Raw genomic sequence first — 22,864 nt, forward strand, 5'->3', positions numbered from 1 at the left:
ATAACAGACAGGTTCATAGCAATAAATAAAAACCAAAACAAAACATGATATAACATGCGTCTTTCCGATTTTCTCCTCCGTTGCCTCAACCGTCAGCTTCATACTCCCAAATGTGCCGACATGCCTCCTAATTTGATTGATTAGTTATACTTAGAGGCTTAATTCACCAAATCCACAACAAGAGCTTTAAAGCAGGCCTGCGTCTGAGAGGGGCAGGGGATTTGTATTGGTGCCTGACAGTTCAGTTCTTTCCGTAATCCAGTGACAAGCTAACGTGTGTCCCCTTGACACTGTTTTTTTGTGTCTGAGAGGCAGCTGAGAAACCGCTGAGGCTTCAGAAGAAGCACAAAGCAGAGTGTTAGAGAAGCGTTTTATAGAAGTTGCACTGAAATGGATCTGCTATTTAAATCTGATTTATATCTATTTTAAAAAATGGGGTTTACTTAGGTTTTATAAGTCATTTCGATGCTTAGTTTATGACAAAAATAAAAAAGGTTTGATTTTATACTTTTGATATTAGACAGAAATTTATAATGAACAAGCAAATTTTCATTTAATACCTTAAAGCTGTTGGCATTAATGGAAAATAGTCAAAAATAAATATTCAGTCAGAAATAAAAAGTCTTCTTTGTGATCCCAGAGTCCGCCCGGTATCATGTGCATCCTGGATGACGTGTGCGCCACCATGCACGCCGTGGGCGAGGGAGCTGACCAGACCATGCTGCAGAAGCTCAGAATGCAGATCAACACGCACGAGCATTTCAATAGCTGGAACCAGGGCTTCATTATCCATCACTATGCTGGCAAGGTCAGTGTGCAAGGATACATTTGGAAAGACTGGCAAGAGATTACAGCTTTCCCAGAATCATCATACACCTGTCTTTGTTTTTATATTTGTCTGATGATGGCAGCTGATGGTTCAGTCATGGAAATAAAAGTTTATTAAAGTGTGTTTTTTATGGTTTTGGTGAGGGAGCTGTTCCTTGTATGATCTGTCATAAACACCAGTTATGCAGCTGGTTTTTTAATTTTGCAGTCTGCGTCACCATCTTGGTGCTTTTTTAAGGTTTCCACTTTATAGGCAGCTCCACTGTGAACCTCACTTCTCTCTTCTTTGTGTTTTTTTATTATTGCACCTCTTTCTGTATTTAAACATAACATGTTGGCAGCAAAGTCATCCAGCCTGAGGTAATGCATATGGTCCAGTTTGTGTTGCTGTGTGCTGAGGTTGTCCCGTGTCCTTTTCCAGATGTGTGGCGGCTCTCAGCCTGGCACACATGCTGCAGGCTTAATGAGCCTTGCAAAAAAAACGGCTTTAGGCTCCAATGACTGAGCTAGAAACATTTCTCCCCTTCTCAGCCTATAGTACAATACAATTTTCATACACTATGACATGGCTCCTGGTTTAAGGAAGTGTAGATTTGTTCTAACAAATCTTTATCATATTGTTTGCATAAAGTTGAGATGTTCCTCTATTTACCTTTCTCCAGGTGTCCTATGATGCAGACGGGTTCTGCGAGAGGAACAGAGATGTCCTTTTTACTGACCTCATTGAACTGATGCAGAGCAGTGAGATGTAAGTATTTTGCACTATGCACCAACAAATTAGGAGGATTTTTATTGGTGCGCACTTGCAGGAATCTTTCTCAGAACCATTTGGTTATAATTAACCACATCTGAATGAAAGCTGCAGATGTTTTGATCCATCTGGACACTGGAGGGCTGCTGCCGAAGTGTACAGGGCTGGATATGGCATCCTGCCCCCTGAATAACATCTGGCTCTTGTCTCATGATGTGGCTTTTGGGTCTTCACAATTTCAGGCTTCTTTGGGGTCTGTGTTGTGGAGTCTGGTCTCCCTGTGTTACAGTTGTGTGGCCATCTGTGCAAACAGCAGTATTTTCTGTGTATCCCCCACAAGGCGTCTTTGTGTGCACGTTCACTGAGCCATTAAATAGGAGGTTACATTCAATTCCGGTTGAGGCAGGTGGTGAAAAATAGACAAATTAAATAGCAATCAACATAACATAAATACACAGAAATGTGTGTGTAGTAAGATAAAACTGTTTCCGAAAGAAAGCTTAACAAAATAGGAAGAGCCTCCATTCCTTTGAGCAGCTGATCTTAACAGAGCAGGAAGGATTGACCATTAATATCTTTAGGCACGCAACCTGCTGATCCTTTCATTGATGTCCAAGTCAAAGGTTAGAATCCAGACAAATTAGTATATTGAAGACAGATTAAGACAAGATATCTGCTGTTTATAGGTTCCCAAGAGGCTGACAGTAACGCTGAAAAAGACTCGTTTTGTTCTACATGTAACTACAATCTCTTGTATTCGTTGTGAGTCTAAGCTAAGGTGTAGGGTTGCGATACAAATATCAAGGCCTGGTTAAAATCTCCCAAAACTGTTTGGTAGAATGTGTTACATGTGATGAAGTTAAAGCTTTGTTATGGGAGCAGTTTAAAAAAGGATATGATTAGCTTAAAAGCAGTAAAACGTGGTGGTGGTGCCATCATGGTCTGGGACTTCTTTGCTTCAGATGTAAATGTTTTTTTCTAGGTGGATGAAATTATAAATGGTTCTTAATGCCACTTAATTGTGACCCAAAACCTTCAGAAAATTGAAGATGAAGAGTAATTTTTGGTTTCATCATCACTGTGAGTCCAACCATACATCCAAATCAATAAAGGAATAGCTTACCTAGAAGAAAATGAAGGTATTGGAAATCTTGCAAAAATGTCCAACTCTAAACATGGATATGATCTTGGGGAAAGACACTGTCTTCATATTTTTTCCTTACTAAGCAACAGCCTTTTCTTCCAAAAACACGTGTCTGCAGATATTTGCTACACACACGAACACCTCTTGTTTTCCCAGCCTCCCCCAACTCAAGCTTTCCCAAATGTTTCAGGAATTCAGATGAGTGACCTTAGTCAGGCACATATCCTTGGTTCTTTAATCATTAACTGCAGTTTTCATGCTGGCAGTCTGGACAATGTGCCATTTTGTTGAGTGCTTAGTTTTTGTTGATCTGCAAATAAACATCTGTAACATGTCTAACTCACCTTGCTTGTCCCTACATAGTCCCTTCATCAGAGCACTGTTTCCAGAAAACCTCAATGCTGAGAAGAAGGGTCGGCCAACTACTGCAGGCAGCAAAATAAAGGTACTTCTTTAAAAGTGTGTGCATGTGTGTATCATCTCAAAACCCGGGTTGGTGTGGGAAAGACCATTTGGTTGTAGTTTGTGTTTGTTGTTCAGTGGATTGCCCATCAGTGTTTCTCCTGAGCAAATAGTCTACCAGACTATTTAGGGTTTTGATCACTTTAATGGCATCTTTAGCCTCCTGTTTTTTAAATATTTACTCTGATTCCTCTCTTTAGAAACAAGCCAATGACCTGGTTAGCACACTAATGAAATGCACTCCACACTACATTCGCTGCATCAAACCAAATGAGACCAAGAAGTCCAGAGACTGGGAAGAATCACGGTAAGTCATAGCAGAACCCTCTTCTCCGAAACCACAAACAGAAACATGCAGCATCCTTCCTGCTGGTTTATTTAAATGCTTAACTTCTAAAACATCCAAAACAACTTGAATGACGTTAGCAAGCATGAGTTGATTGTGATTGTTTGATTCACAAAGAAACTTTGCAGCATAATTTGAGCAATTTACAAAACTGAAGGTTGGTTTTGTCTTGGGGAAATGTTGTGGCTCTTTCTGCACAATGACCCAGACGTTTGATCCTAAAAAACGCAAGGTACATCTTTTGTTCTCTCCTGGATAGCGAGCTTTTAAATAGCGCCTGGATGAGCTTCGCTCACTTCAAGTTAATCATGTAAAAAACAACATTCTTCAGTTCAAAGTTCTCAAAGTGGGATACACTCATTCAAATTCAAATTCAAAGATACTTTATTGATCCCCGAGGGGAAATTACAACACTGCTGATGATAAAGGACGGAAATACGATGTCATTTTAAAGGGTGACTGTATTGCATTAATGCTTTAATGCTTTGAATCCACTTTTAATTTTAGTTAAAAACAAATACAAACTACTTTGTTTTTAAAATGTTCCTTCCTGTTTTTGTTATTAATGTTTTCTGTCCATCTGAAGGTGTTTATTTGAAGACACCTTCTTCTTCTTTGTTGTTTTGTTCATCGGCTTCCCACTCCTTTCCTTCCCCCCATGCAGGCGTTGGGTACTACGTGTTCCCACACAGAGTGATGCTGCATTGTTCAGAGCTTATGATGACCTTCCTGTTAGGAGTGGGTCTCAGTGTGGCTCATTAATTAGCAACGGAACTGCTTTTTCACAGGAAGTCGGACTGTACCGAACCAAATGGTGCTTAAGCTCTTTGTTTAATCAAAAAAAAAAAGTAAAACCTACAGTTTTGCATACAATGACCCACAATAACCGTGTTTCCGGGGGGAGTGACAGCTTCGTGAGCCTCGGAAAGATGCTTGAAACAAAGTGGTGGCTGATAGCTGTTACAGTGTAAACAGGGTGTGACAAAAGGAAGCACATGAGTGCACTTAATGTGTTGTGTCTTCAGAGTAAAGCACCAGGTGGAGTACCTGGGTCTGAAGGAAAACATCAGGGTGAGGCGTGCTGGCTACGCCTACCGTAGAGTCTTCCGGAAGTTCCTCAACAGGTGTCGTAACTCCGACTGATGACTTTCATAAATAATGATTTGAGCTGCACTTAATTGTGGCTTTTAAAGATCATTTGATTCAGTGTTAGTGTTTGTGACTACATGTTCTGGTCTTTAGGTACGCCATCCTGACCAAAGAGTCATGGCCAACGTGGCGAGGAGATGAGAGACAAGGTGTCCTTCATCTCCTACGCTCTGTCAGCATGGACCAAGATCAGTTCCAGCTTGGTAAAACCAAGATCTTCATCAAAGCCCCTGAATCTGTGAGTTTACCGTCTGCCTGGTCTTTGTGCCTCAACGTTTACACATTTTATCAACGTATGACTACAGAATTTTAAGTTTTCAATTGTTAAATCAAATTTCTGAATCAGAAAGAACTAATATACAAATAGTTTTAATTCTTTTTTACAAATAAAAATCAGAAAAGTGTGGTGTGCATTCATATTTAGCCACCACCTTTAATAGGTTTGCAAACTAGCTCAAACTCAGTCAGACTGGATTCTGACTGGAAAGCATGACTGAGCATCAACTGCCTAAACTGTCCACAGCTTCTCATTTGGATTTAGAAAAGCTAATCAAAAATAGCATTCACACAGAATGATGCTGCCACTGCCATGTTTTACCCTACGGATGGTGTTTTTGGGGTGTTATTTTACTGCTGCACACAGAGTTGCACATCTGGACCAGAAACTTTGTTTTTGGTTAATCTGACCAGACCACCTTTGTTCGCGTGTTTGCTGTTTCCCCTACACAGACTACATGGTCTTGTGTGAAGTTTGGGAATTTTTTTTAATAATCTAACTCTGCTTTAAACTTCCTCAACTTTATCCTTGACCTGCCTGCTCTGTTCCTTGGTCTTTATGATGGTATTTGTTCTCTAATGTTCTATAACAAACCTCTGAGGCTTTCACAGAACACCTGGATTTATACTGAGGTTAAATTACACAGGTTTAATGTGTTTACTTGATATGTGGGTTCTAAAAGCAACAGGATGTGCTGGATTTTATTTAAGGGTCTAAGAGTAGAGAGGGCAAATGCACATAACACTTTTGGATTTTGTGTAATATTAAGAATTGTGCCCCATCTGGTGTTGGTTCATCACATATAATCCAAATGAAAAACACAGAATATTCGTTTCAAATTGTAACATCTGAAAAAGTTGCAGGGGACTGTAAGTCATAACGTTGAAGATGAAACCTGCCAGCCTTCTTGCCTTTTTGTCAGCAAGGGAAAAACTCTGTATTTTTACCCTAAACACCATAAAAGGCAGCAGAGTCCCAAATTATGTTAGTCCTTCTCATAGGGGAGGAGATTGAACCCGACCCCTTGTTACACGTCAGCGGTGAGTCAACAATACTCTGAAACTAAAAACACAAACTCAGACTGTGGCTGCAGAGAGAGTTGGGGGGGCACAGGGTGTAGACAAGCCTAGCTTGTCTACACCCTGTGCCCCTTATTAGCAGTTGCACACATCAAGTAGCAGCGAGCATGCACGTGCACACACCCACCGATGTATATTTAGAAACTCACACACAGAGATCTCAGTTTTATTCAGGCCTTGCAGTTAATCCTGAATGCCTTCACTCATGTTCTGCAACCATTCCCCCACCCCACAGGGCGAGAGTCCAGGTCACTGATTAATGAAATGTAAATATCACACTGGGCAGATGGCTGAAATGAGCTGACAGGTTTCTCAAAACAAGCTGGTATGAGATAAGATGCTGACCCTTGTTAATTAGCTGTGTGAGTGATGTCTCTGTTGGATTTAATGAAAGGGAAAGTTGTCTGACACCAGGTGTTGTAGGAGTTTCTCTGCCAAAAGGAGTCCTTGTTTTCAATATTGATGCATGCCCTTAAATAATCACCATCCTGCTGTTTGTCCCTGGATTTGTCATGTAACCCATTCAGCTGCTCTCTTCCTGTAAAACTACGAACTTTCACTGATCACAAAGCATCATGCTCGCCAGCTGTAACTCGGTGCATTTTTCTGCTCAGTGATTTTTGTGGTTTTAGTTCGATGTGCAGTATTGTGTTCTGGCCTTGCTTGTGGTGTCCTCCGTCATTTTGCAGCCTGTGGTCGGCCTTGCTGATGCCAGGGCTGTTGCATCGCCGGACAGGATGTTTAGTCTGGCACATGGAGAGGGCAGAGAGGGTGATCGCGTGTTAAGAGGTCCAGCAGGAAATGACATAAATGGGACAAGACGTCCAGTGGTCTCTGAGTGTAATGATAAGTGTATTAATCGCTCCGAGCAAATGGATCTAAAACCGGACAGGCAAAAAATGAACCCTAAACCCTTTAATAAGTTGCACATGCAGTCATGCAGCACTTTTGTTTTACAATAATGTCATGTTTTCTCCATGCATACATTGAAGATTCATCTTTTCAGGAGCTAAATGAAAATAGCCTAAATTTGCTTATTACATAAAAACAAGATTCAGACATTTCCACACATCTCATGAGCATGAGCCCATGTTAAAAAAACGGTAATCCAGTTATGGAGGAAATTATCTCACATTAAACATTCTGGTCTTAATTGTTGCCAATTACAGGTTCATCTTAATACATTTGTTTTAAGAAACTGTTTATTTCAGTAACTCGGTTCAAAAAGTGAAACTCATCTATTATACAGATTCGTTACATAGAGTAATGTATTTTAAGTGCTTATTTCTGTTGATATGATAATTATAGCATTCATCTCATGAAAACCCAGAATTCCCTAAAAGTTTGAATAATATATAAAACCAATGTAAACGTGATTTTCAACACACAAATCTGAATGCTGTACCCAGGCATATTAATGGAAAGTTTAGTGGAAGAAAAAAGTGTGGTAGAAAAAGATGCTCAGACAATACAGATAACCATAGCCTTGAGATGATCGTCAGGCAAAATCCATTGAAGAATTGTTGGGGGAGATTCTTTCATTAATGGAAAGTTTATTGGAAGAAAAACGTTTGATAGAAAGTGATGCTCAACCAATAGGGACTACATTTTTAGATTGCTGACATTTGTTTTAGAAGTGTTTTATTTAATACACTTTTTTGATAAACTGAATTTTGGATTTTCACTACATGTAAGCTATTATCATGAAAATTAACAGCAATAAATGCTTGAGAAATATCAGAGTAATGAATCTGAATAATATGAGTTTCACTTTTTCTTTTATTTACAAATTTCATCTAGCAGAGGTAAAGAAATTTAGAGAATTTAACTTTATGAGAAAAAGACGGACAGGGGAGAAAAGTGCCATTATTCTTATCAAACATGTCTCAGATATGTAGATTATATTTTTTCTGCAGCTCAGCACAAGCCTGCTTGACTTTCCTGACTTAATGACTTTAACAGTATGAAAACAATAATCTAAGATGATAACCACCTGTCTATCCAGTTGTTCAAAGAAAAGGTTTTAGTCCAACTCTCAGAAACATCAAATGGTCATTATCACTGAAGTCAGACTGGTTTTCTACCTTCAGCTGAATTCCAGTAGGTTTAGCATGTTGTCTTTTCTGTGTATTTAGGTGTGTCTGAGGTGTTGTTCCATCTCTTTGTTTTTCCTCGTAGCTCTTTCTTCTGGAAGAGACAAGGGAGCGCAAGTTTGACGGCTATGCTCGGACCATCCAGAAGGCCTGGAGGAAATATGCCGCCCGCAAGAAGTATGTCCAGATGAGGGAGGAAGGTGAGCAAAGAGGCTTGTTTCTGCTTCGTATTTTTTTGGCTGCTTATGTCTTCAGCTCTCACATTAATTTTTTCTTTTTTTAGCTTCTGACCTTCTTTTGAGCCGGAAAGAAAGGCGGCGACACAGCCTAAATAGAAACTTTGTAGGAGACTATCTGGGGATGGACGACAGACCAGAGCTCCGGCAGTTTCTGGCCAAGAGAGAAAAGATCGATTTCGCTGACAAAGTCACAAAATACGACCGCCGGTTTAAGGTTTGTTTTCTTCAGTGTTTTTATTAATTTAGTTTTATTTTTATTAGGTTGTTTTTTTAACAATAAATATGAGAAAATAACCCTTTTTTTTTTTTTTTGTTCTCAGGGAATTAAGAGAGACATGATTTTGACTCCTAAAAGTGTATATCTGATTGGAAGAGAAAAGGTGAAGCAGGGACCAGAGAAAGGTCGGGTGACCGAGGTGATGAAGAGGAAGATTGACTTGGAAAAAATCTTGGCGGTGTCTCTCAGGTAAAAAAACGTTTTATTTATTTATGTTTTTGTGGCACTAGTTGCCTTTATTTTGTAAGTTGACCGACAGGAAATGGGTTGGACAGAGACAGGCAGACATGCAGCAACGGTCAACGGGCGGGGACTTGAACCTGTGGTGGCTGTGTCGAGAATGGTATCCTCTGTACAAGGGCCACGCTTTTTACCACTGCACCACCGCCTTATTTTATTGGGATTATATATGATACAACACAAGCCAGATCATATTTGTGGGATAAAAGGAAGAGGAAACAGGTTTTAGATTTACAAATGAATGAATAATAAACTGAATTTGACTGTTTGATAATTAGGATCACATGGAATGTATGCACCTGTCTTGAATTTTAATTAGGGGTGTCAAAGTAAGAGAGGTTGAATGCATGTCACACTTTTCATATTTTCAGGTGTATTATTTCTTGAAAACCATGGTTTTCCATACATTTCCTAATAACACTTGGTGTTGGTCTGTTTTAGAAAATCCCAATAAAATACATTAAGGTTTTGGTTGTAATGTGACAAAATGTAAAAAAGAGGAATAAATATAAATTATAATATAAATAATCCACATACAGATCATTTTTATTGATGGCTTATATACTAACATTGTCTTTTCCATCATGTTGGAAAATGACAATGTCAGAGCAATAATGCGCCTTCACATGGAGGTTGCATCATTTTAACGTGAATCTCCTCTTTAATCATTAATTACCACAACCTGAGCCAAACAAATCAACTTTACATAAACGTATTTTATGCTTTTCCTATCTGCATAAATCAGCTTTACGTCCTGACTCTAATATGCATTTCAAACATAGTTTCAATGTCCTCATATGAATTGTAGGATTTCTCATGCACATGCGAAAATCTAAATAAAACTTGCACAGATTAACTGAGGAACTCGTCAGGCTGATCCACCTCCCGAAACTAAACTAGAGGTCAAAGGTTTGAGGTTTCTGAGGGTATGTTAATCTGTAACATGGTTGCAGACCATTAAAACTGTGAGGGTGCCTCTTTGGTTCAGGAGTTTGAGACTGTAAATTATAAACCTGAATAGCGAATGATTTCCTCTTCTTCTAAAGAAATATGGATTTGCCAAAACTTTAATTCAAAAACATCACATGCTGAAGGTTTTTTCTCCCAGATGATGTTTTACATCTACCTGATCTGTTTTTAATTGATTTAGAAATTGTTTTAATTGGTTTCCATTCATCAGATGCCAACCTTTAAAAATGAATTAAATGTAAATAAATCCAATTATGATTGCTGGTAGAAACCAGCACTTGCCTAAAATAAGACAGGGCTAAGCTGCATCGTCTGTAGACACTACAATGCAAAAGTCAGGGATCTTCTTCAAAGACAGTCTGGATATCCAGTAAAACAAAAAAAAGTCACACAAAGGACACTGAAAACAAGATCTGAAGTACTTGTGGGTTAATGTGACTGAAAACAGTTTGCTGAAGTGCTTCACAGTCAGAAACAGGATTTGTTTTTCAGGATGAAACCAGACAAAAACAAACCTGGAGGAGTTGTGCTCTCTGCATTATTGATAGAAATACTGTGAAGTTCGGTTCAGAGGTTGAGCAGTTGATTTGAGTTGGTGGCTTTTGCCTCCATGGGGTAATATAGACCAGGTGGTGCAGCGAGTGAAAGCAGGAGCTGTAAAAAACTCATCAGAGGAAGTCTCCTCCTCATAAGGGAGGAACAAACTCTCCTTGTGCAGGGCCACATGGCCCGAGATGTCGTCCCTCTTTAGATCTGAGCTGCTTTGTGAGATCCTGAATGCAAAAGTGAAAGCTGACTCCACATCCTCACAAAGAGGCAAAACACAAAAGAGGGAATGGCGATACTCTTCCCAGAAAGGGTTTTAAAGAGTTTTGACCTGGTCACTCTGTGACGTCTCAAAGTTTAAAGTTCCTAAATGAGAGATGAGTCTTTTTCTCAAAGCTTGTCACTGTTTCAGCACCCTGCAGGATGACTTCCTGATCCTGCACGAGCAGGAGTACGACAGCCTGCTCGACTGCGTCTTTAAGACGGAGTTCATCAGCTTGCTGGCCCAACGGTTCGAGGAGAAAACTCAGAGGAAGCTCTCGCTCAAGTTTAACAACACGTAAGTTCACGCATCCAGAAAAGTAACTTCACATTTACCACAGGTGAATTCCAAAATTTAAAGTGATTTCACATTATTAGCTCCACTCTGAGAAATAAAGAGTTAAAAATAAATGTTGCATGCAATTTTCAGACTGGAGATGAAGCTAAAGAAGGAGAACTGGGGCTTTCTGAGTGGGGGCGGCTCCAGGGAGGTGGTGTTTGTGCAGGGTCAGGGAGACATGGCCGTGCTGAAGCCCTCAAGCAAATCTCTGCAGGTCAGCATCGGGCCGGGTCTTCCCAAGAACACACGTGAGTATCGACTATGAAGCAGAACAATGACGTACTCACACAATGAACCATCTCAGGTGTGAAACGGGGTTTAAATTTCAAAGAGAGGTTGTGGCAGCACCAGTATGTTACATTCACTTTGTGTTTTGCTAATAAATGACAGGTCCAACCAAGAAGAGCTTCAGTCAGAGTTGCTCCAACATGTCCAGAAATCACCACCACAGGCCCTCAAGGGCAGCACCGGGACCTCCAGGTATACTGGTCAGACCTTTCAGCTACCCAGCAGCTTTCCTCTTATTCACAACATCTATAAAAGTGTTTTCCCTCTGCAGCTGGTCACCAGAATGGGGGCCTAAAAAACACCAACCACATTGCCAATCAGAGGAACTCGCAGCATCATAGCCAGAGGGATCCCTCATCTCCCAACTCCACACGCCCATTTCTGCCCAGCAACATCAACCAGCTGAGGGAGCGCGATGGAAGCAGCCGGCAGCAGCCGGATCTGGACTGCCTGAGGGTTCCGGACCAAGGCGCTGCAGGGTGAGAGCTCGACACCTACCAGCAAAGACCATAAATCCCCACAGGATGGGATTGACATAATGAATGAAACATGATTAAATGCAGCTTGCATTGTTTTTCATCTTGTAATACATGAAATTTTTTGTGATTTTGGCTTAACCTGCACAGGTGATGTAGCAGCATTTATGTCCATCAAAGAAAACAAACAGTTAAGCCAACAAGTATTCATACCCCTGAAAGGTCAGGTTTAAGATTTTATTATTAACAAGTTTCTTGTGGCTGCAAGTAAACGTTATGTTTTAGAGCAGTCCAACCACAGCCCTGACTTGAATCTGATTGAGAATATGTGGGGTGAGATAAAGATTTAGGTGATGGCAAGGAGGCCTTACAACTTAGAGCTCATCACGAAAGATGCATGCTCAAAATACCAGTGGAAAAAAGCTGGCCACCAGTTATAAGTAGAGTTTGATTGTTGTAATTCCATTTAAGATTTTTTTCCATTGACTATTGGGAAGGGTATAAATATTTTTTTGACATTCCACTTATTTATAGAAATGTAATTAAATCAGAAACAAGCCTATGCGTTGATTATAAATCTGCCAGGGGTATGACTTCTCTTGGACTCAAAAATAAAAAGTAGACTTTTTTTTAGAGATGTTTTTGAGATATTAACAGCTGGACTGTTTTCTTTTTTCATTTGTACTAAAAGTACAGTTAAAAAAAAGTAAAGTTAGGGGATTTTATTTTATTTTTTTTACACAAAATGTTAAATATATTTTTTATAAGCCCATACCCTCAATATACATAAGCTGTACTCAATCATCACATAATAGATAACAAATGCAGTTTATGTCCTTTAAGCCAACAGTTCTTTAATTTTGATTAAGATAAGGTTAGGCATTATCACATATTTACAAATAAATATGCTTCATACATGTTAAAGCCTCACTTCACCGAGTAAATTAATGAATTTGATCAGTAGCTCATAAAGTCAAAGTCAAAAATCAACAAGTCTAGAGTCTCTTCCAGTTATTTGGTGAGCATGAACTGAGAGAGTTTGAGCATTGAGAAGGGCTCTGTATTGTGACACAATAAAACCTCTGCTGCTGTTTCTGTAATCTGACTTAATTTGGCTGATTCGTTCTTTTGTAGCTCTGGAGGCAGACGGCCAACATCAAACGGAGGAATGTGAGTTGTTTGCAGTTTGCAGTGTTTTTGGTGGTGGTTCATAACAGGAAAAAGAAAGAGCTTTCAGCTTGTAGTGGGATGAAACATTATTTCATCTTCTGATGCTGTTGATATCAAGTAGGATTTGACATGATTCCCTGGATGTTTAATCATGTAACTTAAAATGTTTTTATGAACAAAGATGTCCCTGAAAGACGTTTCAGTGCTTATTTATTTAGTACATCTGAAACATGCATACTGCTCACTATGCATAAAGTGCACGATTACCATCCAGTGTTTTTAACTGACTCATTGTCTATACATCGCCTAATATTTTATTCTCATTTATTTAAAAACATTATGCTCAGTCTTCTATATTACGTTCTGGTTGGTGTTGAAAAAATAAATGTTATTATTTTTTCACTGTGCAGGCAGAGAGCCTGTGCTAGATCTCCATCTTGTGGCACATTCAGGAACAGCTATAAAAATATGATTTATTTTTTTCATGTTAAAAGAAACCCCTTTATCAATTCTATGGCTTTTACATATAGATGATCATCGATACCATAATGTTAAACTGAGATGAAGCAAAAATTAAAAGTTTTGTGGAAAAATTAAGTACATTCCCCAAAACCCTGCATGTTAAAAGTATGTTAAAATCCTAGAATTTAAAGGGGATTTATTTTCCTTTTACCATGAATGCATAGAGATTCAATTTTTAATAAAATTTTAACAATTCCATGCAAAGGTTTGGGCACCCACTAGTTTATGTTTACACTGCTGAGAAGATGATGAACTAGATGCAATTGGTAACATGCATGAAATCTGAATTTATTTTTTTAACATAGTTAAAGCATAGTTTTATTCTATTTTGTTTCATTGTGTAAAGATTTGAGCACCCCAGAATACAACCGATGCCAGGGCCTCATCTGTCATCCCAGTCATCATCAGGAAAGCCCAGCTGTTGGAAACTTTGTAGCTTTAAAAATGTTTTATAAATGAAATACCTTTCAGCTATGGAAATATTGCACAGAAAGCTATAAGATGACAGAAGATTGTTTTCATGTACCCATTAGGTCCAATTTTAATATAATAGACAAGCATCTGCAAGCTATAAGCAATCTTTGTTCACTTCAAATAATGGAAAGCCTAAAATTTGTACTGCTATACTTGGTCACAGGCAGGCGTAATGTATTCTGGGAACAGTCCTGCAAAAGAAGTATATATTTATTGTTATAAGCAAAATTGTGTTTGGGGAAAATAATTGTGCAGAATTTTATAATCGTCCCGGTTACACAATAACAATCCTAAAATACATCACAATATACAAATATGAAGGTTTTTCATTACCCTCACAGTCCTGGAGGTTAAAAAATGAACGCTTAGAACAGGGACTTACCACAAAAAACATTGGAGTTTAACTTTAATGTTTCCTAAACATTTGCGTTATTCTTGTTGCCATTTGTGTTACTATGAAACAATGAAGCTTAGAAATAAAAGATGAACTTGCTTAGATCGGTAGAGAAATGTTTAATAATTTCCTTTATGCTTGCTGGACATACAGGTCCTTCTCAAAATATTAGCATATTGTGATAAAGTTAATTATTTTCCATAATGTCATGATGAAAATTTAACATTCATATATTTTAGATTCATTGCACACTAACTGAAATATTTCAGGTCTTTTATTGTCTTAATACGGATGATTTTGGCATACAGCTCATGAAAACCCAAAATTCCTATCTCACAAAATTAGCATATCATTAAAAGGGTCTCTAAACGAGCTATGAACCTAATCATCTGAATCAACGAGTTAACTCTAAACACCTGCAAAAGATTCCTGAGGCCTTTAAAACTCCCAGCCTGGTTCATCACTCAAAACCCCAATCATGGGTAAGACTGCCGACCTGACTGCTGTCCAGAAGGCCACTATTGACACCCTCAAGCAAGAGGGTAAGACACAGAAAGAAATTTCTGAACGAATAGGCTGTTCCCAGAGTGCTGTATCAAGGCACCTCAGTGGGAAGTCTGTGGGAAGGAAAAAGTGTGGCAGAAAACGCTGCACAACGAGAAGAGGTGACCGGACCCTGAGGAAGATTGTGGAGAAGGGCCGATTCCAGACCTTGGGGGACCTGCGGAAGCAGTGGACTGAGTCTGGAGTAGAAACATCCAGAGCCACCGTGCACAGGCGTGTGCAGGAAATGGGCTACAGGTGCCGCATTCCCCAGGTCAAGCCACTTTTGAACCAGAAACAGCGGCAGAAGCGCCTGACCTGGGCTACAGAGAAGCAGCACTGGACTGTTGCTCAGTGGTCCAAAGTACTTTTTTCGGATGAAAGCAAATTCTGCATGTCATTCGGAAATCAAGGTGCCAGAGTCTGGAGGAAGACTGGGGAGAAGGAAATGCCAGAAGTCCAGTGTCAAGTACCCACAGTCAGTGATGGTCTGGGGTGCCGTGTCAGCTGCTGGTGTTGGTCCACTGTGTTTTATCAAGGGCAGGGTCAATGCAGCTAGCTATCAGGAGATTTTGGAGCACTTCATGCTTCCATCTGCTGAAAAGCTTTATGGAGATGAAGATTTCATTTTTCAGCACGACCTGGCACCTGCTCACAGTGCCAAAACCACTGGTAAATGGTTTACTGACCATGGTATCACTGTGCTCAATTGGCCTGCCAACTCTCCTGACCTGAACTCCATAGAGAATCTGTGGGATATTGTGAAGAGAACGTTGAGAGACTCAAGACCCAATACTCTGGATGAGCTAAAGGCCGCTATCGAAGCATCCTGGGCCTCCATAAGACCTCAGCAGTGCCACAGGCTGATTGCCTCCATGCCACGCCGCATTGAAGCAGTCATTTCTGCAAAAGGATTCCCGACCAAGTATTGAGTGCATAACTGTACATGATTATTTGAAGGTTGACGTTTTTTGTATTAAAAACATTTTCTTTTATTGGTCGGATGAAATATGCTAATTTTGTGAGATAGGAATTTTGGGTTTTCATGAGCTGTATGCCACAATCATCCGTATTAAGACAATAAAAGACCTGAAATATTTCAGTTAGTGTGCAATGAATCTAAAATATATGAATGTTAAATTTTCATCATTACAATATGGAAAATAATGAACTTTATCACAATATGCTAATATTTTGAGAAGGACCTGTATTTCTGAGACATTTGCTGCATAAAACAAGTGGAACAAAGTTGCCGTGGATGCCCAGATGTTTGCATACAGCTGTAGTCTGACACATTGAGTAAAGCTGTGCACCCTTTTCTCACTGCAGAACATAGGCTGTAAATATTTCATTCAGTAGCCTCCAGGAGGGAGCTCATCCTGACTGAAGAGTTGGTTTTTTCCTCTTTTTTACATCAGGGCCCACAGACCATCAGCCCACAGGCCTCCACCAGGAGGAGGACGACCAAAGCCCACGCCTAAACCCAAACCCCAGGTGCCCCAGTGCAAAGCCCTGTACGCCTACGACGCTCAGGATACAGACGAGCTCAGCTTCAACACAGACGATATTATTGACATCATTAAAGAGGGTAAATACATTTTTCTTTTTAAAAAGACATGTTCTTTGCCTTTCTCACTTTCATTTATTCACATCTGCAATGTGATTATTATGTTTGAGCAGACGCTTCCGGGTGGTGGACAGGACGACTTCGTGGGAAGCAGGGACTTTTCCCCAACAACTACGTCGCCAAGATCTAGGAGCTGCTGATTTTCAGCACGAGGCGATGCGCCTGCTGCGTCTCTGCTGCCCCCTCTCTCTGAGGACGGCACAGAGCCCCCAGAGGGGAAACACTGAGACTCTTCTTCCACTACTGCCTTACAGTTAACGAATGTAACTCTCAGTTACGCCACCAGACCAAACAACTGTCCTGTCGGGCTTAAAATGAGGCTATTCTCCAAAGACAAAAAGACCCCTGGGCCCCGGGGTCTGTCCCCTCTGAGTACTGAACAAACTATTTATTGTATTTATGGATCTCTGTATTCTCTTTACTTACCTTATTATATCTTGCAGAGGATTTGTGCTGCAGCGTTTTGAAGCAGTCAGATGATATTGGCTAAATCTCTGGGACCAGGCTGTGATTATTATTATTTTCTTTTCTTTTTTTGTCTTGTTTTTATTCTCACTATTTTGCTTTTAAGATAATGGTTTTAACTGTTGAAGGAAACTTAAGTGATTTCAGTTTTAGCAGGAATATTTATTGTGATACAGACATTTAACTGCAGGAACCAGACATGTAAAGAATCATAATGATGAATAATGATAAAAAAAATTTAAAATACCAAAGCAGAATTTTTTTAATTATTTTTCTGAGGGCATTGCAGAGAGGTGGTGTATTACCTGGAAAATCTCCCTCACCTTTATTCTGCTTTTGCTCTTCAGTGTGAATGGGAACCTAGGTGTGAAGTCTGTGGTGTATTGGCACTTTATTGGTACAGGTACTACCTTGGACACAGACTGCATCTCACGATCACGCCACGGCCACAAAGCTTTGTCTCTGAAGGACAGATTATGATGAGCAAAAGCAATAGAGTTACTTAGTTACTGAAAAGAAACATTTGTTTACAAGAAACTAAGACAAACAGGCATCCTCATTCTGTATATGTGTTCATATGTAGGAGTGTGCCTGTTGGTGGGTAGAATTTAAAAGGATTTCTTTGTTGAAGGATGTGTGTTTTGTTTTTCCTTTTTTTCCCCGTTTTGCTGTTTTATTTCCAGTTCTGCTACATTGATCACAGGCTTCGGTGAATGGATTTATGTTTTGTTGAGCTGTTTTAGGTGCTTCTGGTTAATGTTTGTGGCCATGTTTTGCACTGCTACTGCAGTCTTTACTCAAACTCCTTAGTTTTGGGGGGGGTTTTTTGTTTTAATCACATGACCACATTATCATGTAGTCAGTAAAACCTGCTGGGACTTCTTTTATGAAACTGCATCAATATAGTTTGGTCTTAAGGTTGGTGAACAGATCCTTGTGCAATACACACTAATAGATGAGTATTTTAATAAAACGTGTAATATTGTATCAATAAATGTTTTGCTGGCTCTTATCGCAGATTTTTTCTTAACATTTTCTCTACTTTAACATTATTATATATTAAGCAAGACATAAACCAAACGAGTTTCGGTAAGTGTTGCTTCAGTCAGTTTTTTACAGACACTTAACGCCCCCTGCTGAGCAATAGAAAGAATGCTAGTTTGAGATAATTCAAGCATTTTGAAGTAGGGTTTTCTTAAGAGTTTATGAGCAATCAGTAAACTACAATGTCAATAAAAAGTTCATTCATTTTAGTAGATGAATCCAGAAAGCCAGGTATTTGTTTTTGTTTAAACAAAATACTTGATGGTCACTCTCCACGAGGGTAAGCGTTTATATAGTATATAATCAAAAAGTTAAGTGGAAGGAAAAGGTCAGTACACGAAGAGCCACCACAGACAGACATTCAGAAACTGAATTCCCTGTGAAGCACTTCTGAAAAGGGGCCGGACTGTTATTCAGCAGCCCAAAATCCTCTTTAAAGATAACAGTATATTTTCACTCATCAACCTCCTTTAATTTTTTCTTGTAAAGGGAAGCTACACGTTTCTGCACCTGTGATGAATTTATTTGAACTGTTATAGTTATTTTCTAATACTTCCTTTGTAACAAGTTCACTTTGAAAAACTATTCATAAGGAACTATCAAAAGCACACGATTTTCACTTTCACTTTTTAATGTCTGAATTTTGACAGTACAGCACAAAGCTTTCAATAATCCTAATTACTTTGCATTTTATCACCAAGGAGCCAGGGTTTCTTCCTATTTTTAATATGTGCATTACTATTGAAGCTTTTTTGAAGGCCTGTCATGGTTTTCCTTTAAATGTGTAAAGTGGGTGGCAGTGAAAGGACAATGTTAAGTCCAAAAAACCCCACCTACACCAGAAAAACTTGTGAATCGCCACCAAAGTCTTAAATAGGCTTTGCTTCACAATCCTCTCAAGCCTGTTATCCCTGTTACCGGTGCACCTTTTTCTACCACAGGTTTTCCTTCCACTAAGCTTTCCATTAATATAATTACAGCACTATAGGGCTTGCCCTCATTGTGAAATGATGTCAAATTTTTCTGAAAAACAGAATTTGGGGTTTTCAAAAACTGTAAGCTATAATCATTCAAATTGACTGAAATAAACACTTGTTTGTAATGAATCTATACATGTTTCAGTTTTGAATTTAATTTAAATTTAATTACTGAAATTAACATTTCAATGGCATCTAATTTAAGATGCAGATGTATGCAAAGTTTTAGGCCAGGATTTGCTTTATGTATGTAATACAGTTTTAGCTAAAGTGTATTTTTCAAAGATAACACATATTAAGATATATGTATTTTAATAAATATGCATGAAAATGGGAAGCATTACACTCATTGTATTGGGGAAGAAAAAAAAAAGGGTGAAACAAAGACCGATTTCTGACCCTTAAAAAGAAATTCATCACTTAATTGAAAACATCTCCAACAAAATCTCTGACATTCATTCAAACACAAATCTTAACAAGGACATCAATCAAAGGACTCAACAAGAGTTATCCAAGTTTATTAATATTATTTTTCAAAACTAATATAAATCCCACATATGATCCTGGTGCCTTGAAGTCAATGAATGCATGGATACCTCCTTTAAGTACTGCATTTCAACACTCGGTTTAAAATATTTTTCCTTTTTTTTTTCATAATCATCAGAGTGGAAACACATGGCCTCAGCATCATATTCACAACTAATCTACCATTTTCTCTCTTGTGCAAGTCAATGCGAGTGAGTTAGTCAACAGTTTTAGTGTTTTTTTTTCTTCTTTCTGCAGCATCCAAGATGGATGGTGCTGCTCAACTACAGAGAGGCAGAAAGGGATGGTGGCTAAATCAGTTTGAAGTGTGAGAACAAACAGTGAATCTCAACTTGAGTTGTGTTTTTCTCCTCTGATCACACACACACTTACACACACTCTCACTCAAACACACAGGAGATGATAAAAATCAACGCCACTGCCAGTATCAATTTAACAGCATGATCACCAGTTTTCAACTCTCTCCAACACACGTAGGCCTGAGATCATCTCACACAACAAAAAGTTAGGCTTCGCACGTCTGTCTGTGGGAATAACCCCGACTGGAAAAAAAAAAAAAATAGATTCACAGCAGTTCCCGACAATCGCTCAGTTTGAAAACAACAGTCAAGAGAGGGGTGTGACATTCTTTTTCTTGCTCCCTAAAATACACGGGATGGTGATAACGGTGCTGTCGTCGAATGAAGGTGCTGGAGGGTGGTGTAATCGTAGCAAAGCATGTGCATATTCTGGGAGTAAGGTGAACCATGGAGTCGATTTCCACTCTAGAAATACTGGGTGTACACTAATACAGCAGCTGTTCTGTTAACATAGTTCCTTAGTTAGGAATGTCTTGATTTACTTTAAAAAAAATAAGAAAAACATCTTTCACTAACAATCCACATCTGCTAAACATAAACTAATCAATACAATGACTGGTAAAATGAATCCTGCAATGTTTTTAAAGTGAAGGTTGACATTCTATTCTAGTAAAGCAAGGCATTAGGTTTACAGAAATGCATCTTTACTAGAGCAGCTCCCCTCACCTGCAACTCTGTGGGCTGTGTGAGCCCACGTTAAATGTGCAAAGAAATGCATTGCAAGGAAACATGCAGAGAAACAAAATGGAAATGACACTTGAGGAAACAATCAAAAGCTACATAAAAGCTTCATAAATACAATAAAATCTTAAATCCATAATGGAGAAATCTAGTTGTTGGTTCTACTATGTGAGAGCTGGCACTCTAGGCGCGATGCTTTTTGTTTTGTTTATTTATTTTTTTCCTCGTAGTAGAGCTGCTCAGGTAATTCATGCCATCTTTGGTTGACTGCAGTACTGAAGAGAGAAAGTTAATATGATCTGAAAATAAATTCTGAACAAACAAAAGTGTTGTTGGGAAAACAGCATCAACTCTCGGCAGACAGCTGCGCCTCAATGTCCACTCTGCAGATGGGGCACTTCTTATTGGTGAGGAGCCACTGATCCACACACAGCTGATGGAAGAGGTGCATGCACGGCAGGCGCCTGGAGGGCAAACACATGGTAATCAATTTTAGAGCTTCTAAATGTTATCTTATTTCCTAAAACAGTGACTGCAGAAGGCAAAGCTAATCTGTTATGATGATTTTTATTTGTACTGGGACAATGCACAACAATACATTGACCTAAAAAAAGGAAATATGCATGGTGCCAGGTTATAGCAAAAGATACTAATTTCCAGCTGTAGTTTCTTATAGCTATACAGTAGATATGATCATTAGCTCAAAATACTAATGTTAGCTTTCTAGTGTTAGCCATCATTCTAGCATTTACTCTTCCTTCACTGTTCTAACAGCAGCTGATATGGCGGCATTAGCTTAAAATGCTAACAATAGCCTGTAATTTAAGATGAACTAACCATAGGTACTCTATTATCAACAGCTTATAAGCTATAATGAGCTAAAAACTGCTAACTTTACCATGTATGTTATCAGCTGTGAACTAAATCTACTATACTTCCGTTGGGCATCATGCTAGTTTTCAGTAATAGGCTAACATAGTTGCTAGTTTTCAATAATAGGCAAAGAACTAGTTGCAAAGATCCATGTTTTTGAAAACTCAATACACCACATTCCCCTCGCTTAGATGGGGACAGTAATGCTGCCTCCATTCATTGCTACAGCAGGCAAAAAATGTGAAGGCTTGCTTGTCAACCTAGCCATAAAACTATACAGTTGACCCGAATTTTGTAAAATCAACTTCAGCATGGACCCTTTTTTTGCTCAGTATTAAACAAATGATGTTGGGTAGAGATGTTATAAAACACACAAGTCCCACCATTGAGTGGAAGACATTATCTTCACCACACACTTATTTGAGTTTTTTTAAGTTTCCTTTTTTCTGTGGCACTAGTGGCCTTTATATAGTGGAGTTGATGGCGGACGGGACATGCAGCAGACGTCTCCGGTCAGGACTCGAACCCGGGACGGCTGCGTTTAGGAATGGGTCTCCGTATGTGGGTCTCGAGCTCTACCGCTACCAGGTGCATTGCTGGTGGTTGCAGCAATACTGCGACAGCAGACATTAGTCTGCACTACTTTCCTGAAATGAAAGTAGCTCTACCTGGATCAGAGCTGGAAAACTGAGGAGGCACAAATGGGCTGGTCCCACCAAGCACAGCCAGTTGTGACTGGAGAACTTTTCAGCAAACTGCTTCGTACAAAAAAAACCCTGAATTCTCAAGAGAAATGATGTCAGAGGTCAGGATGTCTTACAGACGAAGGAGAATGTTGAAGCAGAGTCTATAGCAACGCTGTTCAGAACATCTGATGGGAAAAGATCGCCAAAGAAAAGGTTGTTGCTGCTGTTGCTAAACGAATCAAGGCTCAGTAGGTACGAACACTTCCTTGTTGCAAAAGTACATTTAGATATCGGCAGTTATTGCTAATAATTAAACATCCAAAATTATAATATTTATTATTAATAATAATAATCCAAAATTATTATTATTAAAATAAGATAAATTACATGCACATACGATATATTTAAATAAATGTTTCTCTAAAGATTCTACTATAAAGTTTTTGAAAAATGACACACCAGGTAATGTATTGAGATCTTGAATCATCCTTTGTGTCGCTGTTGCTGCTCCATGCTGCGCACTTCACCTCTGGTTGTTTCACTCAGTGCCACATTTACTATAACCCTGGATTTATACTGCATCTGCCCCAGTCCGGTTCGCTGCAAAGCCCAGAGGAGCTCCCAGAACCATACACAAATCGCGCAATAAAAGCCAGTGATAATTGTGGTAGCAGGTCTAAAACAACTCATTCTGTGGAAGTTAAACTGCTTCATTTATTGTTTTATGCATCCGGATAT

The 22,864-nt window shown here is 39.1% G+C and overlaps 2 protein-coding genes across 4 annotated transcripts in view; one reads left to right on the forward strand and one right to left on the reverse strand.

The window, feature by feature from the left end:
- Positions 1–17,972, forward strand: part of myo1ea (myosin IEa) — a 64,598-nt gene extending 46,626 nt beyond the window's left edge. For 2 of the 3 annotated variants that reach the window (XM_047364128.1, XM_047364126.1), the window contains exons 14-29: positions 641–808; positions 1,491–1,576; positions 3,087–3,168; positions 3,386–3,492; positions 4,557–4,655; positions 4,774–4,918; positions 8,215–8,329; positions 8,413–8,582; positions 8,689–8,834; positions 10,813–10,959; positions 11,092–11,249; positions 11,392–11,481; positions 11,561–11,768; positions 12,900–12,935; positions 16,287–16,456; positions 16,549–17,972. In XM_047364128.1, coding sequence (XP_047220084.1) covers positions 641–808; positions 1,491–1,576; positions 3,087–3,168; positions 3,386–3,492; positions 4,557–4,655; positions 4,774–4,918; positions 8,215–8,329; positions 8,413–8,582; positions 8,689–8,834; positions 10,813–10,959; positions 11,092–11,249; positions 11,392–11,481; positions 11,561–11,768; positions 12,900–12,935; positions 16,287–16,456; positions 16,549–16,625 — 2,004 coding nt within the window. In that variant the 3' untranslated portion in view covers positions 16,626–17,972. The remainder of the gene's footprint in view (positions 1–640; positions 809–1,490; positions 1,577–3,086; positions 3,169–3,385; positions 3,493–4,556; positions 4,656–4,773; positions 4,919–8,214; positions 8,330–8,412; positions 8,583–8,688; positions 8,835–10,812; positions 10,960–11,091; positions 11,250–11,391; positions 11,482–11,560; positions 11,769–12,899; positions 12,936–16,286; positions 16,457–16,548) is intronic. The other variant, XM_047364127.1, reaches the window with a different exon arrangement.
- A 1,304-nt stretch (positions 17,973–19,276) lies between these two features.
- Positions 19,277–22,864, reverse strand: part of rnf111 (ring finger protein 111) — a 33,201-nt gene continuing 29,613 nt past the window's right edge. The window contains exon 14 of the mRNA XM_047364132.1: positions 19,277–21,031. Coding sequence (XP_047220088.1) covers positions 20,914–21,031 — 118 coding nt within the window. The 3' untranslated portion in view covers positions 19,277–20,913. The remainder of the gene's footprint in view (positions 21,032–22,864) is intronic.

This window comes from Girardinichthys multiradiatus, chromosome 4, assembly GCF_021462225.1.
Source record: "Girardinichthys multiradiatus isolate DD_20200921_A chromosome 4, DD_fGirMul_XY1, whole genome shotgun sequence".
NCBI classification, from domain to species: domain Eukaryota; kingdom Metazoa; phylum Chordata; class Actinopteri; order Cyprinodontiformes; family Goodeidae; genus Girardinichthys; species Girardinichthys multiradiatus.